This window comes from Camelus dromedarius, chromosome 15 (assembly GCF_036321535.1).
Source record: "Camelus dromedarius isolate mCamDro1 chromosome 15, mCamDro1.pat, whole genome shotgun sequence".
Classification (NCBI taxonomy): Eukaryota; Metazoa; Chordata; class Mammalia; order Artiodactyla; family Camelidae; genus Camelus; species Camelus dromedarius.
This window is the reverse complement of record NC_087450.1, coordinates 18,483,097-18,509,517: the sequence shown is the minus strand read 5'-3', so window position 1 is coordinate 18,509,517 and position 26,421 is coordinate 18,483,097. Positions and strand designations below refer to the sequence as shown.

At 35.3% G+C, this 26,421-nt stretch overlaps 1 protein-coding gene across 3 annotated transcripts in view; it reads right to left on the bottom strand.

Moving 5' to 3' along the window:
• The window catches only part of WDPCP (WD repeat containing planar cell polarity effector), a 343,492-nt gene that overhangs the window by 20,443 nt on the left and 296,628 nt on the right, over positions 1-26,421 (bottom strand). For all 3 annotated transcript variants that reach the window (XM_064494449.1, XM_064494450.1, XM_064494451.1), the window contains 3 exons: positions 20,304-20,913; positions 11,751-11,939; positions 8,548-8,671 (listed from right to left, as the gene is read on the bottom strand). In XM_064494449.1, the coding sequence (XP_064350519.1) occupies positions 8,548-8,671; positions 11,751-11,939; positions 20,304-20,913 (923 nt within the window). The remainder of the gene's footprint in view (positions 1-8,547; positions 8,672-11,750; positions 11,940-20,303; positions 20,914-26,421) is intronic.

Genomic DNA, 26,421 nt, shown 5'->3' with positions numbered 1-26,421 from the left:
ACTCTTAGCTCCATCTCTACAATGAATCTAGTCTGTTTCTCTCACACTGGACAAAAGAGAGTTCTTAAGCCACTACAGTAATTCAAGTGGAAGAGAGTGGTTATTATGACAGCTTTTCAAATAATCTTGGCTTTCCTCTTAACAATGCACTTTTTACCCATTTAGATTTTTAGACATAATATCTGAACAAGAATGTGAGCAATATAGGGAGGCAATGCTGTAAGGAAAGCCACACTGCCAAGTGCAAAACATTTTGGATGTTTTGGGCCACACCCCTGGCTCATAGCCCTGATTAACTGTGAAAAGGGAACCTTCAGGAAGAAGAGCAAAGTGTGCCAAATTTGTTCACAAAATGGCCTTCAAGTTATTTGTACCTGCCCTCTGCCAATTTTGTCTGGTTTCCCACTTTACTGATTAGTATCACCACCTTTTTTCAAATTGTCATTATGGTGGAGGGCCCCTCACCCTTTGGCAGGAATCCAAGGTGCACCTCTGCCCGGTTTTCCTTCCCAACCAGCCCTAACTGGGCCCACATGAAAACAAGCTCCTTCATCTATGAAAGCACATCTAGCTGCTTTCCATTAAAGGCCTTGTTCTCTTCTGCTTATTTTCCCTTTTTGCTCTTTCATCTTTTCCTTAAACAAAGGTCTGTTTAAATGTATGTGGGCTACTTTCCAGGGCTAAACAATCCTTAAATCTGAGTACCATATCAAAGAAAGAAAAAGTCTCTTAGAAGGCCATCATAGTGAATCAGTTCTTAGAATTTTTTTCTTTAAAATTTCATGTACCCAGTGATTACAACTGTGTAAATAAATACACATTTGAAAAAAGGACCTAAAAAAAAATGAAGAAAAAGTGGTGTAAGTAGTGATGGAACCTCACTTCTTAAAAACACCTTGGAATTGTGGCTTACTTTGTGGGAAAAATGATCATTTGTAATTTAATTTCTTTAATGGTTATGGAGCTATTCAGATCTTCTATTTCTTTTTAGTTAATTTTGGTTATTTTTATTTCTCTAAGAAATTTGGCATTTCACTTGATTTATCAAGTTTGTTGTAATGAAGTTGTTCATACTATTTCCTTTATTTCAGTTTTTTAAATCTCTGGTATGTCTATCATTAGGTCCCTTTTATATCCCTAATATTGGTCACTATTTTCTATTTTACTTATCTTGTCAAAGAAAAGATGCTTAGCTTTATTAACCCTCTTCTATAATTTTTTTACATTAATTTTTGAACGTATCTTTATTATTTCCCTCCTACTAATTTTTTAGCTTCACCTTACTAATGTTTTTAATTTCTTAAATTGCATGGTTCTTTTTCAAAACTGAAGTATAACCTACTGTTGCAGTGATTTAATATCTCTGTACATTACAAAATGATCACCACAGTAAGTCTAGTTACCATCTGTCCCCATATAAAGTTATTATAATATTTTGACTATATTCCCCATGCTGTACATTTCATCCCTAAGACTCATTTATTTTCTAACTAGAAGTTTGTACCTATTACTCTCCTTCACCTATGTTACTCATTCCCCCTCCACCTCCTCTTTGGCTACCACCTTTGTTCTCTGAATCTATAAGTCCATTTCTGTTTTTTCATGTGTGTTACATTTGTTTTGTTTTTTAGATTCCACATATAAGAAAAATCATGGTATTTGTCTTTTTCTGTCTGACTTATTTCACTTAGCATAATACCTTCAAGGTGTATCCACGTTGTTCCAAGTGGCAAGGTTTCATTTTTTATGACTTCGTAATATTCCATTGTATTAACATATACCACATCTTCTTTACCCATTCATTTATTGATGGACATTTAGGTTGCTTCCATATCTTAGCTATTGTAAATAATATTTCAAACTGCATGGCTCTTTAGTTTTGAGTCTTTCTTCTGCTCTAATATAAACATTTAAGGCTATGTATTTCCCTTTATAACTCTGTCTCAGAAATCACCTCTGAATTCCTTAAACTGAATATGTTCAAAACCAATCTTGTGACCTTTTCCCACTACCTGTTCTTTCTTCAGTCTTACCAGTAGTGTCAATGGCAACTCCATCTTTCTAGTTGCTGAGATCTAAACACTTGAAGTCATCCTTGACTTATCTATCATATTCTTTGTCCAATTTGTTGGCAAATGCTGTTAGCTAACCTTCAATATGTCCAAACTCCAACCACTCTGTCCTCATCTCTTGTGCTACTGGTCTGCTCTGTATGGCCACCATTTCTCATTCAATTACTGCAATAGCCTCCCAAATGGTCTCCTTGCCCTTGCCCTTCAAAGGTCTATTCTTAACATAGCATTGGAGTGATTCATTCACTGGTTGGTTCCAAATCATCTATTTACTTCCCTTATTATTCACGAGAAAAATTTCAATTCCTTACAATAGCCAACAAAAGTCCTATATTACTGAGCCACCTGCTACCCCTCTGACCCAGTCTCTTGCTATTCTGCCTCTCATTCACTGTTCCAGCCAAACTGTGAGGATTTAACTCGTATTTCACCTTCTTAATGAGGCCTCACCACCCCATAGTCCCTAGTTTCTGTTGCTTCTTTGTTCTCCTTCATGGTACATATTACTACCTAACATTCAATATATTTTACCTGCTTATTTACATGTTTCCTTCACTAAACATAAACTTTATGATGTCATAGATTTTTTTGTATGTCTCTGTTTTGTTAATTGCTATATCTTACCTCTAAATATAGTGCCTGGCATGTGGCACTCAGGTATTGTTAAGTAAGTATAACTGATCCTTTGAAATTTTCATGGACTTTATGGCCAGAACAAGGTCAGTTTAAAAAAAGTGTTTTTGATTGCTCATAAAAAAAAGTATAATCTCCAGTTGTATACAGTACTGTATACATGTCTGTTAAATCAAGCTTTTAATTATATTATTCTATTCTCTATTTCCTTATTGATACTTTGTTCACTGAATCTATCAATTACCACAGGAAGGGAATTAAAATCTCTAACTATGAAAGTGGAGTCATCAATTTTTATTTTATGTGTTCTTAATATACAGTTAGAATTGTTATATCTTCCTTGTGAATTGACTTTTATATCGATATGGATCTCTGGTAATCTCTACTAATGATTTTGCTTTAAAGACTATTTATGTAACATGACTAGCTCTCTTTTAGAAATTCACCTACTATACTTTTTTTCCATTCTCTAGCTTTTAAACTTTCTGTTTTAGGTATCTCTTGTAAAAACTTAGGGAAAAATCTGTTTCAACAATCTCTGCAAGTGAAAATTTTAACCCACTGACATTAACAATGATTATTGATTTTTAGATTTCACTTCTACTACCTCATTATGTGTTTTCTGTTTTTCATCCTTTTTTCTATGTTTCCTCCCCTTTAATGCTGTACTCTCTCCCTAATTGTTGCCTCTTTTGGGGTTGAACTTTCTTTTCCTCATCCAACATTTTCACTCTGAAAATTATATACTCTATTTCCATTCTTTTAGTGACTACCCTAGAAATTCCACCATGTATATATTTTACTTAACAAGACCTAGTACTAACAAGTATCTCTACCTTCCTCCTGAAAAATCAAAGACCTCAGAGTTCTTTAACTTCTTCACTCCTCTTCTGATTTATATGTTGCCACTGTCTTAACTTTTTAATCTTAACTTTATCTTACCTATTTTATGTTAACTTTTAACCACTTAGATTAGATACTAGTGTTTATGTTTTATATGATTAATTTTTCTTTAGGTTCCCACAAGTTTAACATTATTCTTTGCCTACCATTCTTTCTTGTATCTCATACCTTCCTTCCTTCTAGTTCTCTCAGGGAAGATGCCGCTCTTCAAGGGTCTTAGTTTGATGTGGGGAATGTCTGATCCAATCTCCCACTCTGCTTGAGCCCTAGGCTTTGTCTCCAATCCTCTGAGTACACAGCCTTTATAAACCAAGCACCTCACTGACAGGTGCCAGCAGATGCCCTTGAGGCACTTTGCTTACTCTTGTGGAATCCAGCATCCTTGTCATTTCAACTTTTGAGTGTTTCCCTTAGCTTCCTTCCAGCTCAACCATGCTTTAAACAAAAATTTTAAATATAATACCTATTAAATGGATGATCTGACCAGAAAGTTTTTCTCTGCAGATAATTCTGAGTCCCTAAATATCCTGAGGTAACTGTTCTTTGGACTGTGTATAATTGTTTTATTTACATCATGCTCCATTAGTGAAAAGTAAAATTTAAAAAGCCATTTATAAATCAAATTGGTTAACAACTTTTTAGTCGCAAAACAGTTTATTTTTGACTAACATATATATTTTGCATAAGCCAAGTGCCATTTCTAAAAGACTACTTTTTTCCTGATTTCTAAGTATAAATATTGACTCTAACATAATATATATTATCCTCCAACATATTATAAAAATTTTCAAACATCCAGGAAAGTTGACAGAACATATATTTTTACCACTTGGATTTTATCATCATTTTACAGTACTGTTTTATCACATATCTATACAACTCCCTTTCTATCCATCAGTTCATCTTATTTTTTTGTTGCAGTGCCAAGGAAAATGCAGACATCAATACATTTTCCAACCACTATTTCATAAACATGATATTTTTACTTCTAGACAATAAAGCTCCCTTTCCCAACATTTTGTTTACTATTTCATAAATGTTTAAAAAACATGACTCTCTGTGCCACAATCACATAATACCATTTGGGTCAGAAAATAATAGTCTTATTGTTAATAGGGGAAATAAACAAGTAAAACTGAATTAACTACTAGTCCTTTATAATCTATTTCAATGTTAGTAAAATAAGCTTCATATGTAGCACATTCATTTGAAATGTTTTGCCTTTTTATTTCATCAATATCTAGGAATTCCTATTATAGTTTCCCTATTTGTTTATAATAAAAAGCTCTTACTTGTTAATACTTCCCTATTCAGTAATTCTGGAGGACTGTTCAATTTCATGGAGGCAGAGGTGAATAATCACCTTCTGAACTTAGTTTAGGCAAAGTTGCATGTGCCTTCTGTGATACTGTGATTTATAATAAGCAATATATATTTGACCTTTGTCCTGTTTGTGACATGGAGCTCCTAAAAAGTCTTTGGAATTTCGTAAGTGATAAGGAGCCAAAAAGGTGAAAGTAAAAAGTTTTCTGTTATTCATAACAAGTCCCTTTCAACCATACCTGAGTTTATATTAACGAGGTGACTTTGTGAAAGACTCTACAGAAGTGGGCTGGTTGTCAAGGAAACCAGCCACATGATCAGAGGGTTAGAATTTCAGCCCCACTCCTGGACTTCCAGGCAGAGGCGAGGAAAAGGGGGCTAGAGGTTGAATTAATCACCAGCGGCCAATTATTTCATCAATCATGCCTATGTAATACAGCCTCAATAAACATCCAAAAGGAGGGGGTTCAGACAGCTTCTGGACTGGTGAACACATGGAGGTGCTGGGAAGGTGGTGCACCGGAAGAGGGCATGGCAACTTGGAGTCCTGTCCCACATAACTTGCCCTGTGCAACTCTTCATCTGCTGTTTGTGTCCTTTAAAATATTGGCGACAGTAAGTAAATGCTTTTCCTGGGTTCTGTGAGCCATTCTAGGAATATTAATGAAGCTGTTAAGGGAGTAGTAGCAATCTCCGATTTGTAGCCAAGTCAGACAAGCTGTAAGTAACCTGGAGATCTGTAACTTGTGAATGACATCTGAAGTAGGGGTAGTCTTATGAGACTGAGCCCTTAACATGTGGGGCCTGCATTAACTCTGGTTAATGTCAGAATTGAATTGCAGAACACCCAGTTGGTGTCAGAGAATTGGTCAGTGTGGGAAAAAACCCCAACATCTGGCATCAGAGCATTGTGAGTGTGAGAGTAAAGGATAACACAACTGAACTTTTTTCAAGACACCTTTCATAGGTAAGTTCTTCCAGCTCAATGAATTAAACTGTATAATCTCTTTAAAACTTTATTATAACAACCACTTTATTTAGCTACTCTATTAAGATCATACTCCTACTGCCTTCTACCTTTAATGTTAGGCTCAACAGTTTACATTTATAAGAAGCATTTCTTTACAAAAACTGACCACTTCCAACACACACAAAAAGGTGTCACAAAAGGACATGGGAAGTAAGTTTAAAGTTTAGATTCATTTGGTTTTGAAGGAAGACTGTCAAGACAATTTTCCATACTTGCTAAAGACAAAAAAGGCCGAGAAACAAGAAGATGTCCGTGTACTTCTTGTACTGTCAACATAAAAACAAAATTGTATCCAAAAACATTTATTTAAAAAACCCATGCAGTATACTTGTCTGTCATCACAAATTTAATACTATGACTTCACCTTGCATACTTTATGAAATTAAAATCAATGTAATATTTTATTGTTTATCCAGAGAGTCCAATCTGGACTCGGGCAGCCTGAGTCCTCACCTTTACCAGTGAGTGATCCCAGGTATTTTCCTACCTGGCATGGTGCTCCTTTTCCTCATCTTTAATTTAACATTCTCGATGATAATCTTTAATGTTTAGGACTTATTCCATTATCTAAATAACTTTTTCTTTAGAGTATTAAAATACTGACTAACCAACATACAGGGGGTAATGCAATCCTAGCACTTTACAAATACAACAAAGTATTTGGCCTTTTTCTCTTCCCTTAAGCAAGAGAATTTCTTGGCAGCAGATTAAACAAAAAAAATGGTTCCAGCTTAAACTATCTCATTCAATTTCTTCTAAATTTACGTTTCTTTTTTCATAATGCTATGTACAGCCCAGTGTCAAAAGAACTAATAAACACTCATTATATTTGAAAGAGTAGCAAAGCATGCAAAAAAGGAAACTTGAAAAACCTAGTATACCCTAAGGGAAAACGTTCAATTCCAGATGTAACCACACGGAAAAACTGGAGTCTAATAATAATGATAGTAATAGTCACCTCATCAAAATACATCCAAAACTAATTAGAATACTGTATTTGATTAAAACAAATGAACAAAAAATTGCACATTAGTAGCATGTGTGAGTATTAGCAGGATAAGAGCATTATAAAATGTGACGTTTACGCACAACCAAATCACTGCATGAAGTCAGAGAGGCCAGAGACACAGTGAGGCCACCAAGAGTATGCCACCAAAATGTCTGCTTCTCATTAATTTTCCCCAGGAACAGGGAAAACAAAAAAATAAATCAAGAACAAAGGTCTAAGTCCAAATAAATGTGACATCAGCCCTAGGATTTTTGTTATATAGTCATCTATAAAAGACTGCCTCACTTAGGGTGGAGAATCTCTTGGAATATACTAATGTTGTTCAGATAAAAAGGCAAGATTCAACTGCAGATCATAACTTGTGCAATATATTAACATTTCTCAGCTTCTAAAAAGACTGTTTTCTAATGGCTTCACTGTTGGGTACCCGTCAAAGTGCCACTTTATAAATAGTTTACTTATTTGTCAAATGATAATAATACTCCCTTTAACAGGGTTGTGAGAAGAAAAAGGGGAGACTACATGAAATTACTTGAGTTAAAAAGAACAGCTTATACTATAAAAATAAAACTCTAAAGTAAATTCTATGTAATAATTATTTTTAGCACATTAAATTGAAAATTCTGTTACTTTCTATTATAAAATATATCATTTACAAAAGTACCCAACTATATCATTTATAAAAGTATACAAAATGCATAAATTCAGCTAAGAAAGTAGTAATTTTTAATGGACCCTGATATATACCCCACTCATCCTAAGAAATGGAACATTATTAATACCTTGGAGGCTCCCATGTGCCTGTTCCTATCATATTTCTCTTAACCAATTCCACACTATCCTAAATTTTGTGCTAGTCACTTCCTTGCTTTTACTTATAGCATCAACACACTTAAAGGTACCCCTAAAGTAACTAATTCTCTCCATCCATCCATCCATCCATCTCCACCTATCCATCTAACTTTTTTGAATTTTGTACATATAGAATATGCTATATGTACTTGTTCTTCAACTTATACAGTATTTGTCTCAGAGTAATTTCTTGACATTATCTATTTTTTTGTATCTAATCACTAAGATTAAAGGAATCTATTATACACATTTAAAGCAAAGAAAATGAGGCACAGTGAAGTGAGCAACTTGCCACATTATATAAGAGGACAATGGACAAATCTTTCTATAGTAATTCTGAAAGTAAAGCAGACCAGTGACTGTCTCAGAGCTTTATAGCACATTCACATTTTTAGCTACAATTAAAACAAACATTTTTCTAGTGCCAAGAGTACAATTAACATTTTTAAGTTGATTTAGATAGGTGATATTATTTGCTTTCATACCAAACGGGGAATTATATTAAAGTGTACTAACGATGTAAAAGCCCTAAACAATATTCAAATATAGTCCTTAAAAGGAAAAAAAAGGATGAATTAAAGAATATTAAGATACGATTTGTTTTCCTCTTATGGGATGGACTGTCAGAAAACAGATAGCCATATTATGGAATATTCTAATTAAAGAAGATGGCTCCTTAAGTAGGTAATTAGTCTGACACTAATTAATCCAAAGATACCATTCACCTGAGCAAGTGGTGGAAGAATCTCCTTGCATATTTGCTGATTTGGTCTCTATATTCCAATATAGTTGTATCCAGGAGTGGTCTTGTTGGAGCATAGAAGGTTCCAAGGCTTGCCTCAAGCTGTGCTGTGGAATTCAAACATAGAAGCACTGAAACAAGTGAAACTCGTTCAATTACAACAGAATACTCATGTTTGCAGTCAGTCAGGTTTTGCAAACTTGGATGAAATGTGAGCTTGTTGCAGGAAAGATGAAATTAAAATATGACAGCTGGTACAAAAACAAACCTGTGTATAAACTTTCACTTGAGGCAAAGCTGACAATGACTCTGAGCAACAAAAAGCTGTCAAAACTGAAGAAATCCATAATGAATCAACCTCTCACCACAAATGGGTAATTAAAACAGTGAGTCATCAGAGCAACACAGTTTGAACAGTATTTCCAGTAAAATCAACTCACAATGTACTCAACATTTACTCTCTTTAGATGAAAGGAGAAAACTAACCTTTCTGCATTAGCAGATGAAATCAGTATCAGATGTTTAAAAAATAACACACATAAAAATAGCCTTACTGGAGAAATAATATCTATTACAATTTTAAAGAAAGATGGAAAATCCCTATACCTTCCCTAAATCCTGTCCTAAACAACAAGACTGTTGGCTTTGTCCAAGTGTGAAAGCTAACACCCCTGGGAGGGATGGCATGCTAATCTGCTCAGGTCAACTGACACCCTCCTAGGAAAGAAGCACTAGAGAGCAGGTTTTGATAAACCAAAGGGCTAGTGATTGGGAGAAGAAGGCACATTTTGCCTGCTTTACAGTTTACCAACACATGCCAGTGGGGTTGTGTTTCCACCCAGAAATACCTGGAAGTTATATAATTATCTTAACAGTGAGTGTTGCATGAGAATTACAGTTCACAGTCAGACTGCACTGATTTTTATGCTACTAGCACTGGGTTGAATAAACAATTCCTTATTTAGCAAAACTCTTTAGTTTGAGGCATATTTAGGTTTGAAAGTATTAAATACCTCATCAGAGTAATTGCTATGGACTTGGCTAAGCTGTTAGTAATTTCTTTTTTTAATCTCAAATCTAGACAGTAAAGTAAGATGAACTTTAGGGGTATTTTCTTGCAAAGCAGCAGTCAATTTAGATTAAAATTGAATACAGCAATGCTATTGTGAGAACAAGCCAGATTCTCCTGCCATTGCTTGTTTTCCTGACAGCATGTTTCGTACGTCTGAAATGTTTGAGCCTCCATGGAATACTTGTAACTCCCAGCACAGTTATAGATTCATTAGATAGCCCAGCTTGATGTTTAAGGCAGAAATGAAGATCTCAAAGATAACCACAACACGGCTACAAATAAAAGAGCTCACTGGGTTCCACTAATAAAAGGAAAACAAATTACCATGTCAAATTTGTTCAGATAGAATAAATCTCAGTAGAGAAGAATTCTGAATGTTTTACAAATGTGTTAGCAGTTACTTGGGGGGAAATGCATATACTTACTTAAAATGTACATATTCTGATAACCCAGCATCATGTAAGCATTTTATTTTAATAGCCTAGTATCATACAAGGTTTTTATTTCCCTATCTACTCAATATGGTTCCTTGAACATACCCTTTATTAAGGCAGGAGTCTGGTAATGCCCACTTGTGAATTCACTAATAATCTTTCACAGGGATCTTACAACACAAAAATGTGTTACCAGTTTTTCAGCATCCTGACAGAAAGTCAGTATTCTACCTTCTTTATATTTCTTCAACTGTAAATTTAGGATCTCTTGCATGAATTATGTGTACCATAACAGGTTTTTTTTAGGGACTCTGCTGCTTTTTCCCCCCTTACTATGTTCCCAATCTTGAGAGTGAATCAATACTAGGAAATAATTACTTGAGCTCACCCTGCAGGTAGAAATATTATAGTAATCCTAGAACCCTAAGATTTTGAAGTTAACTTTTTATTTTTAACTAATATTCATTGAATACCTACTGTGGGCCAAGCACTATGCTGGACATTTTCTCATTGTAGAAGTCCTGGAATCTCCATACATGGGCTGGACTCCCTCCAAAAAGCACATTCAGTTAACATCAAATAAATATTTATTGTGGGCCTCTTATGAGTTGGGCCAAGTCTCATGTTGCAGATTTCTTGAAAGAACATGTTCTTACTGATTATTCTCTAAAATTACTAAAATGAAGGTTTATGCAGAATTCTGTCTAAACTTGTTTACTTTAGAAACATATTATAATGGAATAAGAAAATCTGTAAACACAGAAAGAAAATAGTAGGCAAAAAAGCTCTTCATTAAAGCCCTTTTGACATTATTTCCTGCTTTTCCTACTTTATAAATTACCTAGAGACAGTTCCTCATTGGCCATGATGTCCCACCATTAGTGTCAATGCTTATTGCAAAGATTTGAAGTAAAGATACAAATGCAAGAATGTTTAGGTGCATTCTACATTAAGTTAATAAATTACTCATAATAAAAATAACATATACTGGATAACTGGGAAATAGAGTAATTTCAAGTATGTGGCACATATATTTTTTTCTCTTTTAAAACAGTGTTTTATCTTTGACAATAAACATCTGAGATCCAATGGGCAAAATTACTTATTAAGAGAAGGCTGAGAAATCCAAGCAGGCAAAAGGGAAAGGGGAATCAGAATTTTAAGTTAGAATGAAAACAGAAAGGAACACCTGGGCTACAGTACACACACACACACACACACACACACACACACACACACACACACACACACGTCTATTGTCTGGACAAAGAACTTGGGTGTGAGAGAAAAATACTTACGTCTAAAGTGAAGGAGAAATAAGGACTTTGTTTAGGGCTCTCTGTCTACCAGACTGTAGAGACGTACATGAAATTCTTGATCAACATTTGAAATCTGAGCATATTTTACAGATGAGCTTAGACTGAAATGTACAATGACTGCACTGTGAGTTCCAGCACAGGTATGCACAGAAAAGTTGTTTATGTTGACAAATGCTATACAGTAAGTACCAAATTGGAGTAATTATTTGATATCTGATTTTGTCAGTTTAATATAGGGCATTTACATTTTTGTCTTCTAATCTCTAGTAACACAACACAAAAACATTCTCAAAAAATAACTGGCAATAAAATATGCTTCATTATATACAAAACCTATTATGAAATATATTTGAAGTCTGACCTTCTCTCTCTGGAGTGAGCTTTTGTCTAAGAAGATGGTTTACGATGGCACTCATGCTGATGAAGCACTGGTAGCCCAGAGTGTCCCAGTTCATACTACTCAGGATGTTTATTGCCTCAAAGATCTCATCACAGTGAATATACTGGAAGATGATGTCTACTGGGCTCAGTTGTCCTTGTGTGAAGATACCTGTCACAAAAAAATGTAAAATCAAGTCAATCTTTTAAAAATACAAAGTAGAATCACAAAAACAGAGTTAACTTTTCTGTAAGGGGAAAAAAAGGAAACAATAAGAATAATCTGGCTGAGGTTAAATCTTCATTTTAAGTATCATCTACTGACTTTATCTAGCCTATGCTTATCATTCAGCACAAACTAATCTAAACTCCACATAATGAAACTGTTTAGACTAAAAATAAATAAATGTGAGATTTTTAGGTAAATCACAATAGCTAACTTTATTTTTCCGATTTGTCATTGAGGCCTCTGTTGTATATATTTAAAGGCAGAGTTCTGATGCAACACAATTCTTATTGACCAGCTTCATTAGTTCTAAGTTAGATCTTGTCTTCAGTCCCATGTACATGGGGGTCAAAAACGTACAAATACTTAAGACAAATATAATTTGACTATATAAATGCTTTTAAGACTGTTTTTATTAAGACTTAACTGATAGTGTCTTCATAGATACCCATACCAATTTATTTTAAATTGGCATTTAGAGGTTATTCTCTTCTATTAGTAATTATGAGTAAGAAATCATTAGTATTAATCTTCTATTGATCCCCTTTCACAACTAAGATTTGCTATAAAATACCTTAGAACAACATAAACATATTTGCTTATCCTTTTAAAATGAAAAGAAAATCCACTTCTAATCTTAGAGGAACAAGTGCACAAGACAAAGTAGGGGAGCATTCAGTTCTAGTTTTATTTTATCATCTTTTAAGTATGGTTGATCTCATTTGAAACTAACAATTTCTGTGTAATTAAATGACAAGTACTACTATTTTAAAGCAGGCTTTTTAAACATTTTTAAAATGACTATAATTTTTCCTTTAGCAAATGTTTAGTGATCTGAGTGAATCTAGAAAAACTCTATGAAAAATCATAAAGCTAAATGAGAAAATGTATGTGAAACTACTTGTAAGCTGTAAAATACATAAAATATTACTGTAACTCTTCATTACTTTTATCATCGTCATCATCACTAACTGGAATAGTCACTGGTTTCAGGATTTTTAAAAATGTATTTATTCATGAAAAAGATGCTGAGATTCTTCATACTAACTTCAAGTCACATAAAAATGAAATCTTGGGCTATACCTAACAGGACTCAACTTGATCGGGAATCTGGGAATTGCCCTAACTATCTAAGCAATAAAATTTTACTGGTTTTTTTTTTTTTGTGTGTTGGTAGAATCAATGAATGCTACAGTCCAAAAGCCTTCATAAGCCTACAGTCAGGCACTGGAGGGTCCTCATAAATCAGGGTGGTTTTTTGGCAGGAGACATTAATGTGTAGGAACTGTGAAAGAAACCGAAAATATCTGAAATTTACTGACTCTGTCTATAGCCTAAGCAGTACTTCTAGCCAGAGAGGAAGAGCTAAAACATAATCACAATCAAACTGTTCAAAAGGTGATAAAGACAGAATCTTAAAAAGCAGCCAGTGGGAAAAATACCTGATGTACAGAGAAACAAAGATATGAATAATTGCAAAATTTGCTTCTCAAATTACACAAGCCAGAGAAAATTGTAGGGCTTTTTTAAAATGATGAGAGAGAAAAATGAATTAGTCTAGAATTCTATAACTTTATAATAAAAAGTTGGAAATTCATGAAGAAATAAAAATCTTAAATGCACCTAATAATAGAGCTCTAAAATAATAAAGCAAAAACTGATAGCACTAAAAGGAGAAAAAGTCAAATCTACACTTACTCTTGGAGACTTAAGCACTTCTCTCTGACTAGCTGAGAGAAAGTGTAAACAGAAAATCAGTAAAAATAGAAAATATTTTAAAAAATACTATTGGTGAATTTGACCTAATATTAACATTTATAAAACACTTCACCCAACCACAGCAGAATACACAGTCTTTTTAAGTGCACATATAATATCAACCAAGATGGAATATATTCTGGGTAATAAAACAAGCCTCAGTAAATGTAAATACTTTGAAATCATACAGAATGGGTTCTCAGATCACAGCAGATATCTGGATGACTTTCAGTGTATAAGGATTTATACACCAAGATTTTCAAGGGGGAAAATATTCCCCTTCTATCCTAAGCGTGCTAGCAAACAAGTGTTGTAAACACTCCCACCATGGCTAACTTCCAACACTAAAGTGATGTCACTGAACATGGAGCTGAGGAGTGATGCACCACTGCACACTGTTATGTAATATTCCCACCATACAGACAAAGTAAGTGTAAATAACCTCAAGGGCATAGACAACAGCAGACTGTAGTAAAAGAATTAGGAAGTAGAAAAAAAAGAAAGATACCTGGAAGAGCTTCAAATATTTAGAAATTAATAAACATTGTTTCAAATGACTTATGGGTCAAAGAAGAAAGCACAAAGTGAACTAGGAAATATTTTGAAGTGAATACAGTAGATATGTAACATCAAAATTTGTGAGATCTGGCTATGGTTACAGTAATATTTAGAGGGAAATTTCTAGCTTTACATGTTTCAGTTAGAAAAGAAGTGAGGTCTAAAATGAACAATTTAAGTTTCCACATTAAGAACCTAAGGGAAGAAGAGCAAATCAGACCTAAGTTAAATAAAAATTCAAGAATGAATAATAAAAGTCAATGAACTTAAAAGCTGGTTCTATGAAACAATCAGTAAAACTGCCCAATTTCTACCTAAATTGAGAAAAAATGTGAAGACACATTTATTAATATCAAGAATAATCACTACAGCACTAGACATTAAAAATAAGTGAATAATGAGACTAACTTTATAGAAATAAATATAACTTAAGTGAAATGGATTCCTTGAAAGATACAAACTATCAAAGCTCATTCAAGAAGAAATGAGTAGGTAACCTGAATGATTTTAAATGTGAGTTTGTAGTTAAAAAACCTTCACACATACACATACACAGAAACACACACACACAGAAACACACACAAAACCAGATGACTTCACTGGTGAATTCTCTCAAACACTAAGAGAATAAATAATATCAACTTTATACAATTCAAAATATAAGAGGGGGGAATACTTCCCAAATCATTTAATGATGTCAGCTTTTACCCTGACAAAACGACAGGGTCAAAATGACAAAATGACAAAGAACAAAATGAGAAAAAATGACAAAAATGACCAAAAATGATAAAAAAAAAAAAATTACAGGAAAAGAAAAAAAACTGCAGACCACTGTCTCCCATAAACAAAAATCCTTAACAAAATACTAGCAAATCCGGCAACATATTAACTGATAATAAATCATGAACAAGAGAGATTTATCCCACAAATGCAAGGTCACTGAAACATCTGGTAACTAATCAGTATTATTCACTATCTATGACCAGAGAAAACATACAATCATTTCAATAGATGTAGAAAAAAGCACTTGAAAAAATTCAACATCCACTCAAGATAATATATCTCAGCAGACTAGGAATGGAAGGGGAATTCCTCAGCTTAATAACATTATACATACAGTGAAAGATTAAATGCTTTCCACCTAAGATTGGAAACAAAGCAAAGATATCCTCTCTCGCCACTTCTATTTGATATTGCACTGGAGGTCCTATTTAGTATAATAGGGAAGAAAACAAAATAAAAGGCATACAGGCTGGATAAGAATATAGAAAACTTATTTTTAACTGCAGTTGTCATAGTTATCTATATAGACAATTCTAAGTAATCTACAATAAAAAGTTACAACTAAGAAATGAGTTTGACAGGGTTGCAGGATATATGGCCAATATTTTAAAATTTTATTTCTATATAATCCCAATGAACAATTATAAAGCTATAATTAAAAATACTATTTACAATTGCATCCAAAAACATGAACAAGCTGTGTACAAGATCTTTATACTTAAAACTATAAAACACTGCTGAGAGAAATTAAAGAAGACCTGAATAGATACTGTGTTCATAAACTGGGAGACTCAATATTGTTAAACTGTCATTCCACCCCAAGCAGATCTGTAGATTCAATGTAATTTCAATCAAAATCTCACCAGGTGTTCCTGTAGAAACTGACAAGTCAGTTTTAAAACTTATATAGAAATTCAAAGGATCTTTGAATAGCCAAACAATTCTGAAAAATAACAAAATTGGAGGACTAATAGTACCTGGCTTCAAGACTTACTGTAAAGTCACAGTAATTAAGACAGTGCGGTACTCACTTAAGTACAGACATACAGATCAGTGGGAAAGAAGTCTTTTCATAGACACACACACATATGGTCAAGCTAATTCAATGGAGAAAGGATTGTCTTTCCAGCAATAAACTACCACCTGAGTAAACTAAAATTTAAATAACTCATTAAAAATAATTCATTTGAAGAAAATATACTTCTTACCAAGTTCTAAGAGAAAAATCACGCTACTTGTTTTTTAGACAGTGTGACAGACACACACACGTGCACACACATCCAAATTGCTGTGATTTTCAAAATCTTATGAGAGGGAAGAAGTTAGCTTTAATTATCTGTCTGATGTCATCATTTGAACATTTAAACTTTCCCTGATCTTGTAGGCTCTGTGAGAGCACTCTAGGTAGATGGAATACTATCAAACCACTCTGCAAAGGAGAGTGAGAGCACAAGCCGTGACTGCGGAGCTACGCTAGGGCATCACAGCCGCAGAGATGAAGCCCGAGAGGCAGACAGGGCTTACTAAGCACTGAAGGACTTCACAGTGTAGAATCTATGACCAAATCTGCACTCTGATGGCAGTTCAAGGGATTAACTGAGCGGTGGGTTGGGAAGAGTGGAAGGCAGAACATTACAGACAGAGGGCCACTGCTTGATCATGGTACAATAGGGAAGGTCTAGATTATGGTAATGACAGCAAGGCTGAATAGAATGAGACAGTTTTGACAGTATGTATTTAGAAGGCAGATGGGATCTGGTCACTGACTGGATATGGCACTAGGGGTGAGGGAGGATTCTAGGATAACTTTTGACTTGGGATTCCATCTAAATAACTCTACCATCTCCCAAACTGGAGAATACAGGAGGAGAAGCAAGGAGAAAGATGATGACTTCATGTCTGCCACAATATGTCTGAGGCACCTGTATACCTCCAAGGGGAGGTACCCAGCAAGTCTGGTGAATATGTGGATGTGGAATCAGGAGTGGTCTGGACTGAAGTCAGAGATGGGATACCAAAATCAAAAATAAAGTCTCCATCTGTGTAAAATGGGAGAAGAGCTAAAAATGGAACCTTAGAGAGCCTCAACATTTTCACGAGGAGGCAGAAGAAGAGCATTAAAAAATGACAAAAAGTTGCATCTGGGATCACAGAAGGCCAGTACAATGAGAGTTCAATGACAGTGGAAGTGGTTTGCAACCATCAAATGCTGAGAAGTCATCAAGTAACATAGAAGAAATATGTGTATCAAGTAGGAAGTCACTGTTGGCCTTTTCAAGAGTACTTTCAGGAGAACACTGAAGGCAAGAGCCAAAAAGCGGTGCTGTGAAGAGTGAATGGGAGATAAAGAAACCAAGAATTTCTGTGTTTACTATTATTCCAGTGAGTTTGACTATGAAAGAAAGATGGACATTAGATTAATAACAGAGGGAAACAAATTTAAGGAAGAGATGAACGTATGTTTTATGGTGTGGCTTGGGTTTGTACCTGCTGCTATAGCCAGATTCATGGGGGGAGTGGGGAGGGTGACAGAGGAAAGGTGTTAGAGGGAATGTTTTGGAATCCAGAAAGGAACTAGCAGTGGAACTAGTCCTGGACAAGAGGAAGGTCTCCTTTTCCACTGAACTGAAAAAGAAAGATTAAAGCACATGTACATAAGTGGGTGGGTGGGTGGTGAGAAGCAGATGAAATTAATGAAGTGCCAGTTAAAAGGTGAGATTCTCTGTTGAGGGCAGGGAGCTGATCATGTGAGTTTAAGGAGCACAGTGAAGGTTGGAAAAGGTGAGAATGGAGAAGCTTTAATATCTCAGTAGTATAATTAGGGACTCCTCTTTTTAAAATTAACCCCTGTCTGTGTTTGTGGAAATATGGATAATGATGGTCAGGTAAAGGAATTCTGATTACACGTTGCTTCCACGTAGGAGGATGACACTTCTGGCTCCCTCCTGAGGAAAACGTGTGTTTTGCATTCTTCTAGTAACAGTGGCGATATCCTTTTAACCCCAAACACATTTTGTGATGATTATAAGGATTTAGAATGGAAGCTCTCGCCTTGCAACAGTTTTCCTTCAACATTACACTAACTGACCTATTCTAAGAGTCAAACTCCAAAAATCTTAGAATATTGGCAGCAACCACTGACACGTTTACATATGACAGCATTCTATTTTAAACTATGATCTATCTCAGCTTCTTAAATTGTAAGCTACACCTTTCATGTCAAAATTTCCAAAGGCTCGCATAACAAGCATATGAAAAAAATCTCATAAATGCTCCCTAGTGGGGAAACTGCACATGCAACTACCTGTTTATATATGCAGTAACTTGAATTATACATGAAAATTCCACATGGATGCCCAGAATCAGCACTGTGTTAATTCAAGAAGTATATTAAAATTTCTGGATGTATTTAGTAGCAGATCCTAAGAAAAATCTGTTCTTTAAACAGGGTTTTCTTAAGGAAAAAAAAAGATCTGTTAGTTGGAATCTACTGTTTCAAGGCATCTACTCCTCCTAGGAAAAATAATCTGTAATAAACATTAATCTTATAATACATTTTCAAAAATCCTGGGGAACTTCATATTTAGATCTTTTAAAGAGCCTGTAAGACTGTAAAATTTCCCTATCTTATAAAACTTAAGAGTCATATTGAAAATAAAATTTAAAAGATAAATGTCAGTTGCAGAAGTTATCACCTTTTCATTTGAATGCTTGACTTCTATTGGATAATTCTCTTCCAAGAGACCTACTTGGGAAAAAGAGGTGACAGCCAACTCATTGCCTAATTGATTTAGGAACAGTGCCCAGGGAGATAGTCCAATTAAGTTTACAAGCTGGCAATTAGCAGGAAGCCCTCTAAGTCCCTACACTGGGAGCCTGTTTACTTTAGAAAGGCAAATGTGCTAGAGATAGGAAGAGAAAGCTGTGCTTTTTGCAAAGCTGTTGTGAGGAGGCCCACAAGGGAGGGCTGAAGAAAAGCTAGGTATATGTCAGCAGACAGCCTTCTGTTTGACAGGTAACTGGCTAATTTAGAGAGAGAGTTTTAACAGGCATGCAAAACATCTAAAATCTACTTTAATAAGTGTTGTGGATGGAGACGTACAACTGTTAAACATGTAGTCGGGCAAAGTAGAACTGGATTATCTCATAATAAATGAGATTCCAAACATACTTTTCTTGGACAATATTAACATCATGAATGGACTTAGCTGCATTTTTATTACATCGAAAGAGCATAGCCCTTACATTATATCCCTTATGTCTTTCAAGTTAATCACGTCTTTTTCACTAGATTTACTTAATGTGTTCAGTTTCAGAGGCAAGTAGATCCATTTAAAAAAAAGTAAACTGACAGCTATTTAACAAACAGTACAATGTCTTTAAAAACTTAACTTTGTACCACAGAGCCAAATCCTGTAAGGAGTTTTAAAATGTACTCTTCTATGTTTTCAAATTGCAATAATGTTAATTAATTAAAATCTGTTTTTTTTTTTAAACGCAAGTGAGGTTCTCTCAAGAATGTTAAATTACACAAAATTACCTAAAGAATATCATATATTTCAGGACATAGCCAGTAATGCAAAACTACAAAAGGCAACTAAATCATAACAATAAAACTTTGCTTCAAAGTTTCCTGGTTGAAATGGACTACATTAATACATAATTTTTCCTAATATTGACAAATCCTTTCGACTATTTTTATCTAAAAGAAAAACAAAGTTATATAAATATCTTAAGCAAATTCTAACTAAATATGTCCTTTCTCTTTTTTAAAAACACTTGCTTTACACATTTTCCATCTGGGAAACAATGGACACCTACAATTTAAAATAATTTTAACGGGAAAAGTATCATATTCTTACAACACAGAATTTTTAATGGACATAATAAGTACTTTTAAAATATTCTCATATGTGTTTCTTAAGCAATTTTTTGAGTAGACAGTGTATTCTAAAAGCACCAAATTTAAAAATTCAGGCTTTTTATTCATCACAATGGACAATCAGTGCAACTTCCAAATTCTTCAGTATCCACTGCTCCTTGACATTTAGAAAATCATCCACAAAGATTTCTTAAGGAAACTGTATGTAATGTTTGAAAGGCAAGCATACTTATGGGATGACAAATAGAAAATCTACATTCCAAGAAGAGTTTTATTGTCTTATACTGTCACCATCACCAAAGTAAAACTTACCAACTTCCTTGACTTACCAAGTTTAAACAAAAGTACACCCAAAGGTCCTCTGCCAAATCTGAGGAAGAGGAGATCACAGATGTCCCCACTTTCCGGCTTCTTAGAAACCACCTGAGGAGCTGTCCATTGCATGTGAACAAGACTGCTAGAAACATCAAAGGATTCTTTGAATTGCAGAGTCTCCCTAGGCGAGTAGTCTTCAGCCAAAAGCTGGATGTTAATAGGAGAAAGAGCCATATCAAAAATTTGCAGCTCCCCTTGGTTACTGCCAACTAGCAGAATGGCACCACTTGGGTGGCAGCTTATTAATGAAGGCAAAAGTTCAGCCTGAGCTAGGAGAGTCACTCTGCGGTGAGTTTCATAAAGAATTACTGAAGAATCTTCACAGCCCAGAATCAATTTGTCTTCAGTAATATTCCTGCAACAACTAATGGCCTTTGATCTTAGTGGTATTCTGGTGACTGATACACACTGGATTTTTTTCCGAACGCATTCATAGATGCAGCTGTCAGCCATGGGCTCTTTGTCTACACTGATGGAGCACTCCACTGTCAACACCTGATAAGGCTGTTTGGTGCCAAAGCGAACATCCAGTGGATCCCATTCTGTGCGGACAGAACTCAGAACCTGTAAGAAATAGTATTAAGTATGTTCATACAGACCTTGGTTTTTCTTCAGCTGTTGCACACAGGCCTGCCTATTAATCCAGAATCCTACTGAGGACCATCAACTATCACCTTAACTATCAGCAACATATAAATAGGTGTGTGTATATCTCACATAGAACACATATATATAACGCATATTTAGCATAGCTGTAGAAATTAAACTATAAAATTTTAACTTAAACACTTTGTTTTAGAATGTCTGTAAATAACATAAAGACAAATACTTTCCATGATATATAAAAACTAATAAAGTGGGATTTTAGGAAAATAATATGGCTAGCAGACTATCTAAAAACATTAGAAGCTTGATTTTTAAAAGGATGAATAAAAGGTTTTAAACAATTTAATCTCCTTCCCATCCACTACCCGTCACAGTTCTGAAACTACTGGTAAATTACTTACCAGAAATGTATTTCTAACTAGAACAGTAAAGTAGGCAATGGAAAAGACTTTAATAGAACCCTGCCAACAATCCTGTAGAAATACTTTTACTGTGGGAAAGGATAAGAAGTGTTAAGTAGATAAATGACCAATAGAAAGAAACAAGAATGTAATGGTTAAAAAAAAAAAGATCTGGTAAGTAATATGATTTGCAATACTGGTGAGGAAAAGGCTTTAAAGCATTTTTGGTGTAGGAAAGAAAGGCCACCAGAAACACCTAGGCAGAAGCATAAAGAAATAAAACTATGGGCCATTCACTTTATTCATATGTAAATGGGGGAAGCCAGCAACCTCAAGAGTGATATTTAAGAGGATATTTTCTAACACCTCGAAGAAAACTTCAAAATTAGATGTAGAAACATTAAAAACGCACCTTTCTACACAAAAGTTCACAGAACTATGCATGTGTGCGTGCGTGTGCACGCACACATGTACACATACACACAAGTGCGTGTAAAATCATGAAATCCAACTAAGGCCTGTACCTGAGTTAACAGTATCACACCAAGGTCACATTCCTGGATTTGACAATGTGCTGCAGTCATGTAAGATGCTATCGTTGGGGCAAAGTAGGGGGAAAAGTACAGGAAGGGAATTTGCTTTTAGCCATTTTGGCAATTATTTTAGCAGTTTTTTGAGAGTCAAACTACAAAATTGTTATTTTTTTTTTTTTAAAGCACATCCAGGTATGTTACTTAGTGCTGATTTGGGGAAGGAAGGGAGGCTGATATGAATTTAAAAAAAAAAAAACCCATCCTATACATTATTAGCACCTTGGTAATCTTCCCTAAACTAAATGTTTTCGCTCTCACTCCCCTGTTCGAACCCTTCAATAGCTAGCCACTACCTAATGAATTAAATGTTTATTCTGCCGCCTGGAATGCAAAACCCTATAGGATCCATATCCAGCTCCTTCCCTCTCTCGCACTCTCTCCTGCTCCTGTTTTTCTTTTTTATCTAATAAATGTCTGAGTATGAGCTACATGCCAGGCACTGGTTCTGGGACTGCCAGGGACATAGCAGTAAATCCTCGTCCTCAGAGAACATATCTCTAACAGCTGAAGAGAAGGCAACGATTCACAAGCAAACATACACAGGATGCTAGTGATCCGATAAATGCACTTTCCAAGTACTATGAAGAAAAACAAAGGAAAGTAGGGGGAAGGGGAGGTGACAGAGAGAAGCCAGGGCAGGCCTTTCTGATAAAAGTGACCTGCAAGAAGTGAAGGGTGAGCCATGCAGCCACCTGGGAGGGGAGGACTCCGGGGAGAGGAAACAAAGCTGAAGAAAAACAAGGTCTTGGTCTGATGAAGAGACAATGGGAGAGCAGTGGGGCTAGAGCAGAGGGATGAAGGAAGAGAGCAGTGGGAACTGGGGGAGAGGGAAGATTGTGTAGTAGCTTATAGGTCATTATAGGGACTTTGGCTTTTTCTCTAAACGAGATGAGAAGCCATAAACAAAGGAGGGACATGATCTCACTTGCAAATTCTAGTATTATCTCCTACAGCCTCCCCTCATTACTCTACTCTGGGTTCAAGCTAAAGCTGCATTTTCCCAGCTCTATAACTTGTTAAATTAATTAAACAAGGAAGCCATTTGACTGATGAGGCTGTAATGCCACAGCGGCCTATGTAGGCAAACCAAAACCTAAGCCTGTAAATGCCTCAAAGTTACAAAATCAAAACACTAAGGATAACCAATCACAATGGCCAACCGGGCTTTAAGCTATAGCCAACCAAAAAAATGTCCTTTCTTTGCTTCTGCACTTTCTCTGTAAGTCTTTCTCCCACCTCTTATCAGTAGCTCCTAACCACTGACCAGTCTCACATAGTAGCTGCTAACCACTTGCAGTCTCGCACTGCCCCACTAGAACTGATTTACTCAAACTCAAAAAATTGTAATATACCTCGGCTTACCTTTCAACAACTTCACTCATGTCCTTTACTTGAAATCCACACTCTTTACCCACAGAGACTCAGTATTTCCTATCAGTCATGCTCATTCTTGACATTCTTGAAGAATTAGACCAAATGCTATTTCAGATCTCAGTTTCTAAATTTCTCCCAGCTGGGCAGCATCCTTCTTTCCTTTGATCTCACCTCCATTACCCCTTCCCCACTCCAACTTGGCTAACTTGGCCAACTTGTGACATTCAGCCTTTTATTTACACCTAAGTTTTGATCACATGTCCTCACTTTAACTGTATCCAAAAAAAAAAAACAAACAAAAAACAAAAACTGTCTTACTACTTTACACTTTGTTTTGGTATCCTGTGTAGGAGCTAGCTAAAAGCTATGCTGGTAGTAGCTTTTAAAAAAACTATAAATTAAAAAAAAAAAAACACACTATATTGCTGGTTGAAGTATCATACTTCCAGAAAGCTTAGAGATTTGTAAAGGAAGCCTTAGGGCAGAAAACTGGGAGGCCAGGTGACCCTGAATAGGGCCTGTACTCGTACAGAGATAGCCTAGAGGGGGGTCAAGCAAGATGGTAGTCTGGGTAGAGAACAGGTTAGGCTCAAGGTGCAGGGAGAAGGGTCCCAGGCTTCCTCAGTTCCAAAAGTTTGTGAGATTCTCCCCAACACGCAATGTGGTTTCACCAAGAGAAAGGGGTTAAAAGGGGAGTAAGACTGTGGACCACATGTATGCCTTCTCCTCCACTGCCAATCCCAGACACCTCTAAAAAGCTAGCCAAGGTCGCAGGATCACCTGTCTTCTTCACAAGTAAATGTCTAAAATTCGCTTATGGGAGAAAATGTCTGGCATGGCAATAATTACAGATACCATAAAAGTATACAGATTAAAAAACACTTAAGTGTGCATGAGTTTCAGTAAAGAGTCACCCCACCAACAATAATAAGCAGTAAGAAAACAGGGTATTGTGTTATTCACTTTTCGTACCTTGTTTTATATAATCTTTTCAATATTCCAAAGTTTGGGATTATAATCTACATTCTAGAGATAAGGAAAACGAGGGTCAGAGAGATGGTGTAAGTTTCCATTGGTACCAAAGTTAGTAAGTGATAGAGCTGTGGTCTGAACCCAGGTCTGTCTGACTCTAAAGATCAAGGTCTCTGTAAGACATGGCCTCACAAGCACAGGTAACTAATGAGTTTACAGGTACCAGCTCTTCCTGTGTGATCAGAGAGCAGGAATGAGAACCACAAGGCAGTAGAAACCGTAGGTATGGTGGTGGGATCCCCACAAAGGGAAGAAGAGTGAGAAAAAGGTGAAGGAACTACAGAGACAAATCATACAAATGACAACGGAGCCTGTGAACCTTGGCATGAGAAAGAAAGAAGCTTTTGCTGAGCTATTTTTTGTCAAGTAGTGAATAACACAGGCAACTTAGTGTGACTGAGGAAGGCTGGAAGGCAAGGTTCTTAATAAACTGACCTCTTAAAGATGCTTCATTCATTCATTCATTGCATTATGTTGAAAATAAAGGGTGTACTTTATAAATGTAAACATAAAAACATCCCCAAAATGAACCAAATCAAAACTAAACTATTTCCTCAAAAGAAAAATTACTAGAACACAAAATATTATTGCTAGTTTTTGCATCCATTTAAACAGAAGAAGAGAACAAGGAAAACTTTAGGTTTCTTCTATGATGGTGCATGGAATCTTTGGAAAGTAGTATGTCATGAACAGACAGGGTCAAGTTTATGTGACTCTCAACATAGAATGAGATGACGTTTGACATGGCTGGGTTCAGAATTTAATTCCAAGCTGGACTTGACCATGTACAACAGTCCAGAGCAACACCACACAGCAGAAGCAGCACACCCTTGGGCCTGTCTCCTCGTTCTTGGCAACAGAAAGCTCTGGGATTTGAGGCAAGTCAACCTCTTGGAACTGTAGTTTTCTCATCTGTAAAATGAGGATTTATTCACCTGTCCTGCAGGAATGCCATGTGAGTTAAAAATAAAAATAATGAACCTGACATGCAGGAGACGGAGGAGCCCTCAATAAATAGTGGCTATTACTGTTGTTTTGGAAGACAGAGTCCTGAATTCCTTGACAAAGACAGAAGGTAAAAGGAATGAAAGATACTGATCCTACATAAAATCCAAATTTGGTTATTTAGATTTCATGGCTGCCGCTTATATAGTTACAAACTATAAATTTAAAGATAATCTTAAACGGAAAAGATGTGGCTTGGAAGTTATATTAAACTGATTTCATTTATTTATGAAAAACACTACTGACCGAATAATTTTTAAACACAATATACAAAGTTCATACTTAATTTCATGATTCTAAATTTAAGTTCATATTTGATTCTGTGATTTTAAAAGATAACCAACATTATTAGAATAAAGAAAACATTTCAGTCTATGAAAATAAGAAATTTATATGTACAGATACTACCAAGGTAAAGGTATCATATCCTATAATAAAATAAATAAGCAGCAATAGTAAGTACATAATGACAGTAAATCTGCACAGCAAATGTTTATAAATAATTTGACTGACATGGCAAAGAACCCTGGTGCAAAAGTTTAGGTCAATCAAGAAATACTAAAGAGATACTTGGATGTTATCTAATGTGTAATTAATACTATTTTAAAAGTTGACATATAGTCAGTTTACAATGTTGTATCAGTCTCTGGTGTACAGCATGTTTCAGTCATATATATACATATATTCTTTTTCATTATAGATTATAAGATATGAATATAGTTCCCTGTGCTATACAGAAGAAACTTGTTGCTTATCTATTTTATATATAGCAATTAGTATCTGCAAATCTTGAACTCTCAATTTATCCCTTCCCACTCCCATGCCCCCTGGTAACGATAAGTTTATTTTGTTTTCTATGTGAGTCTATATTTTTTTGTAAATAAGTTCATTTGTGCCTTTTTTAGATTCCACATATAAGTGATATCATATGGTATTTTTTTCTCTTTCTGGCTTACTTCACTTAGAATGACAATCTCCAGGTCCATCCATGTTGCTGCAAATGGCGTTTTATTCTTTTTTTGGCTGAGTAGTATTCCATTGTATATATACGAAAAACATCT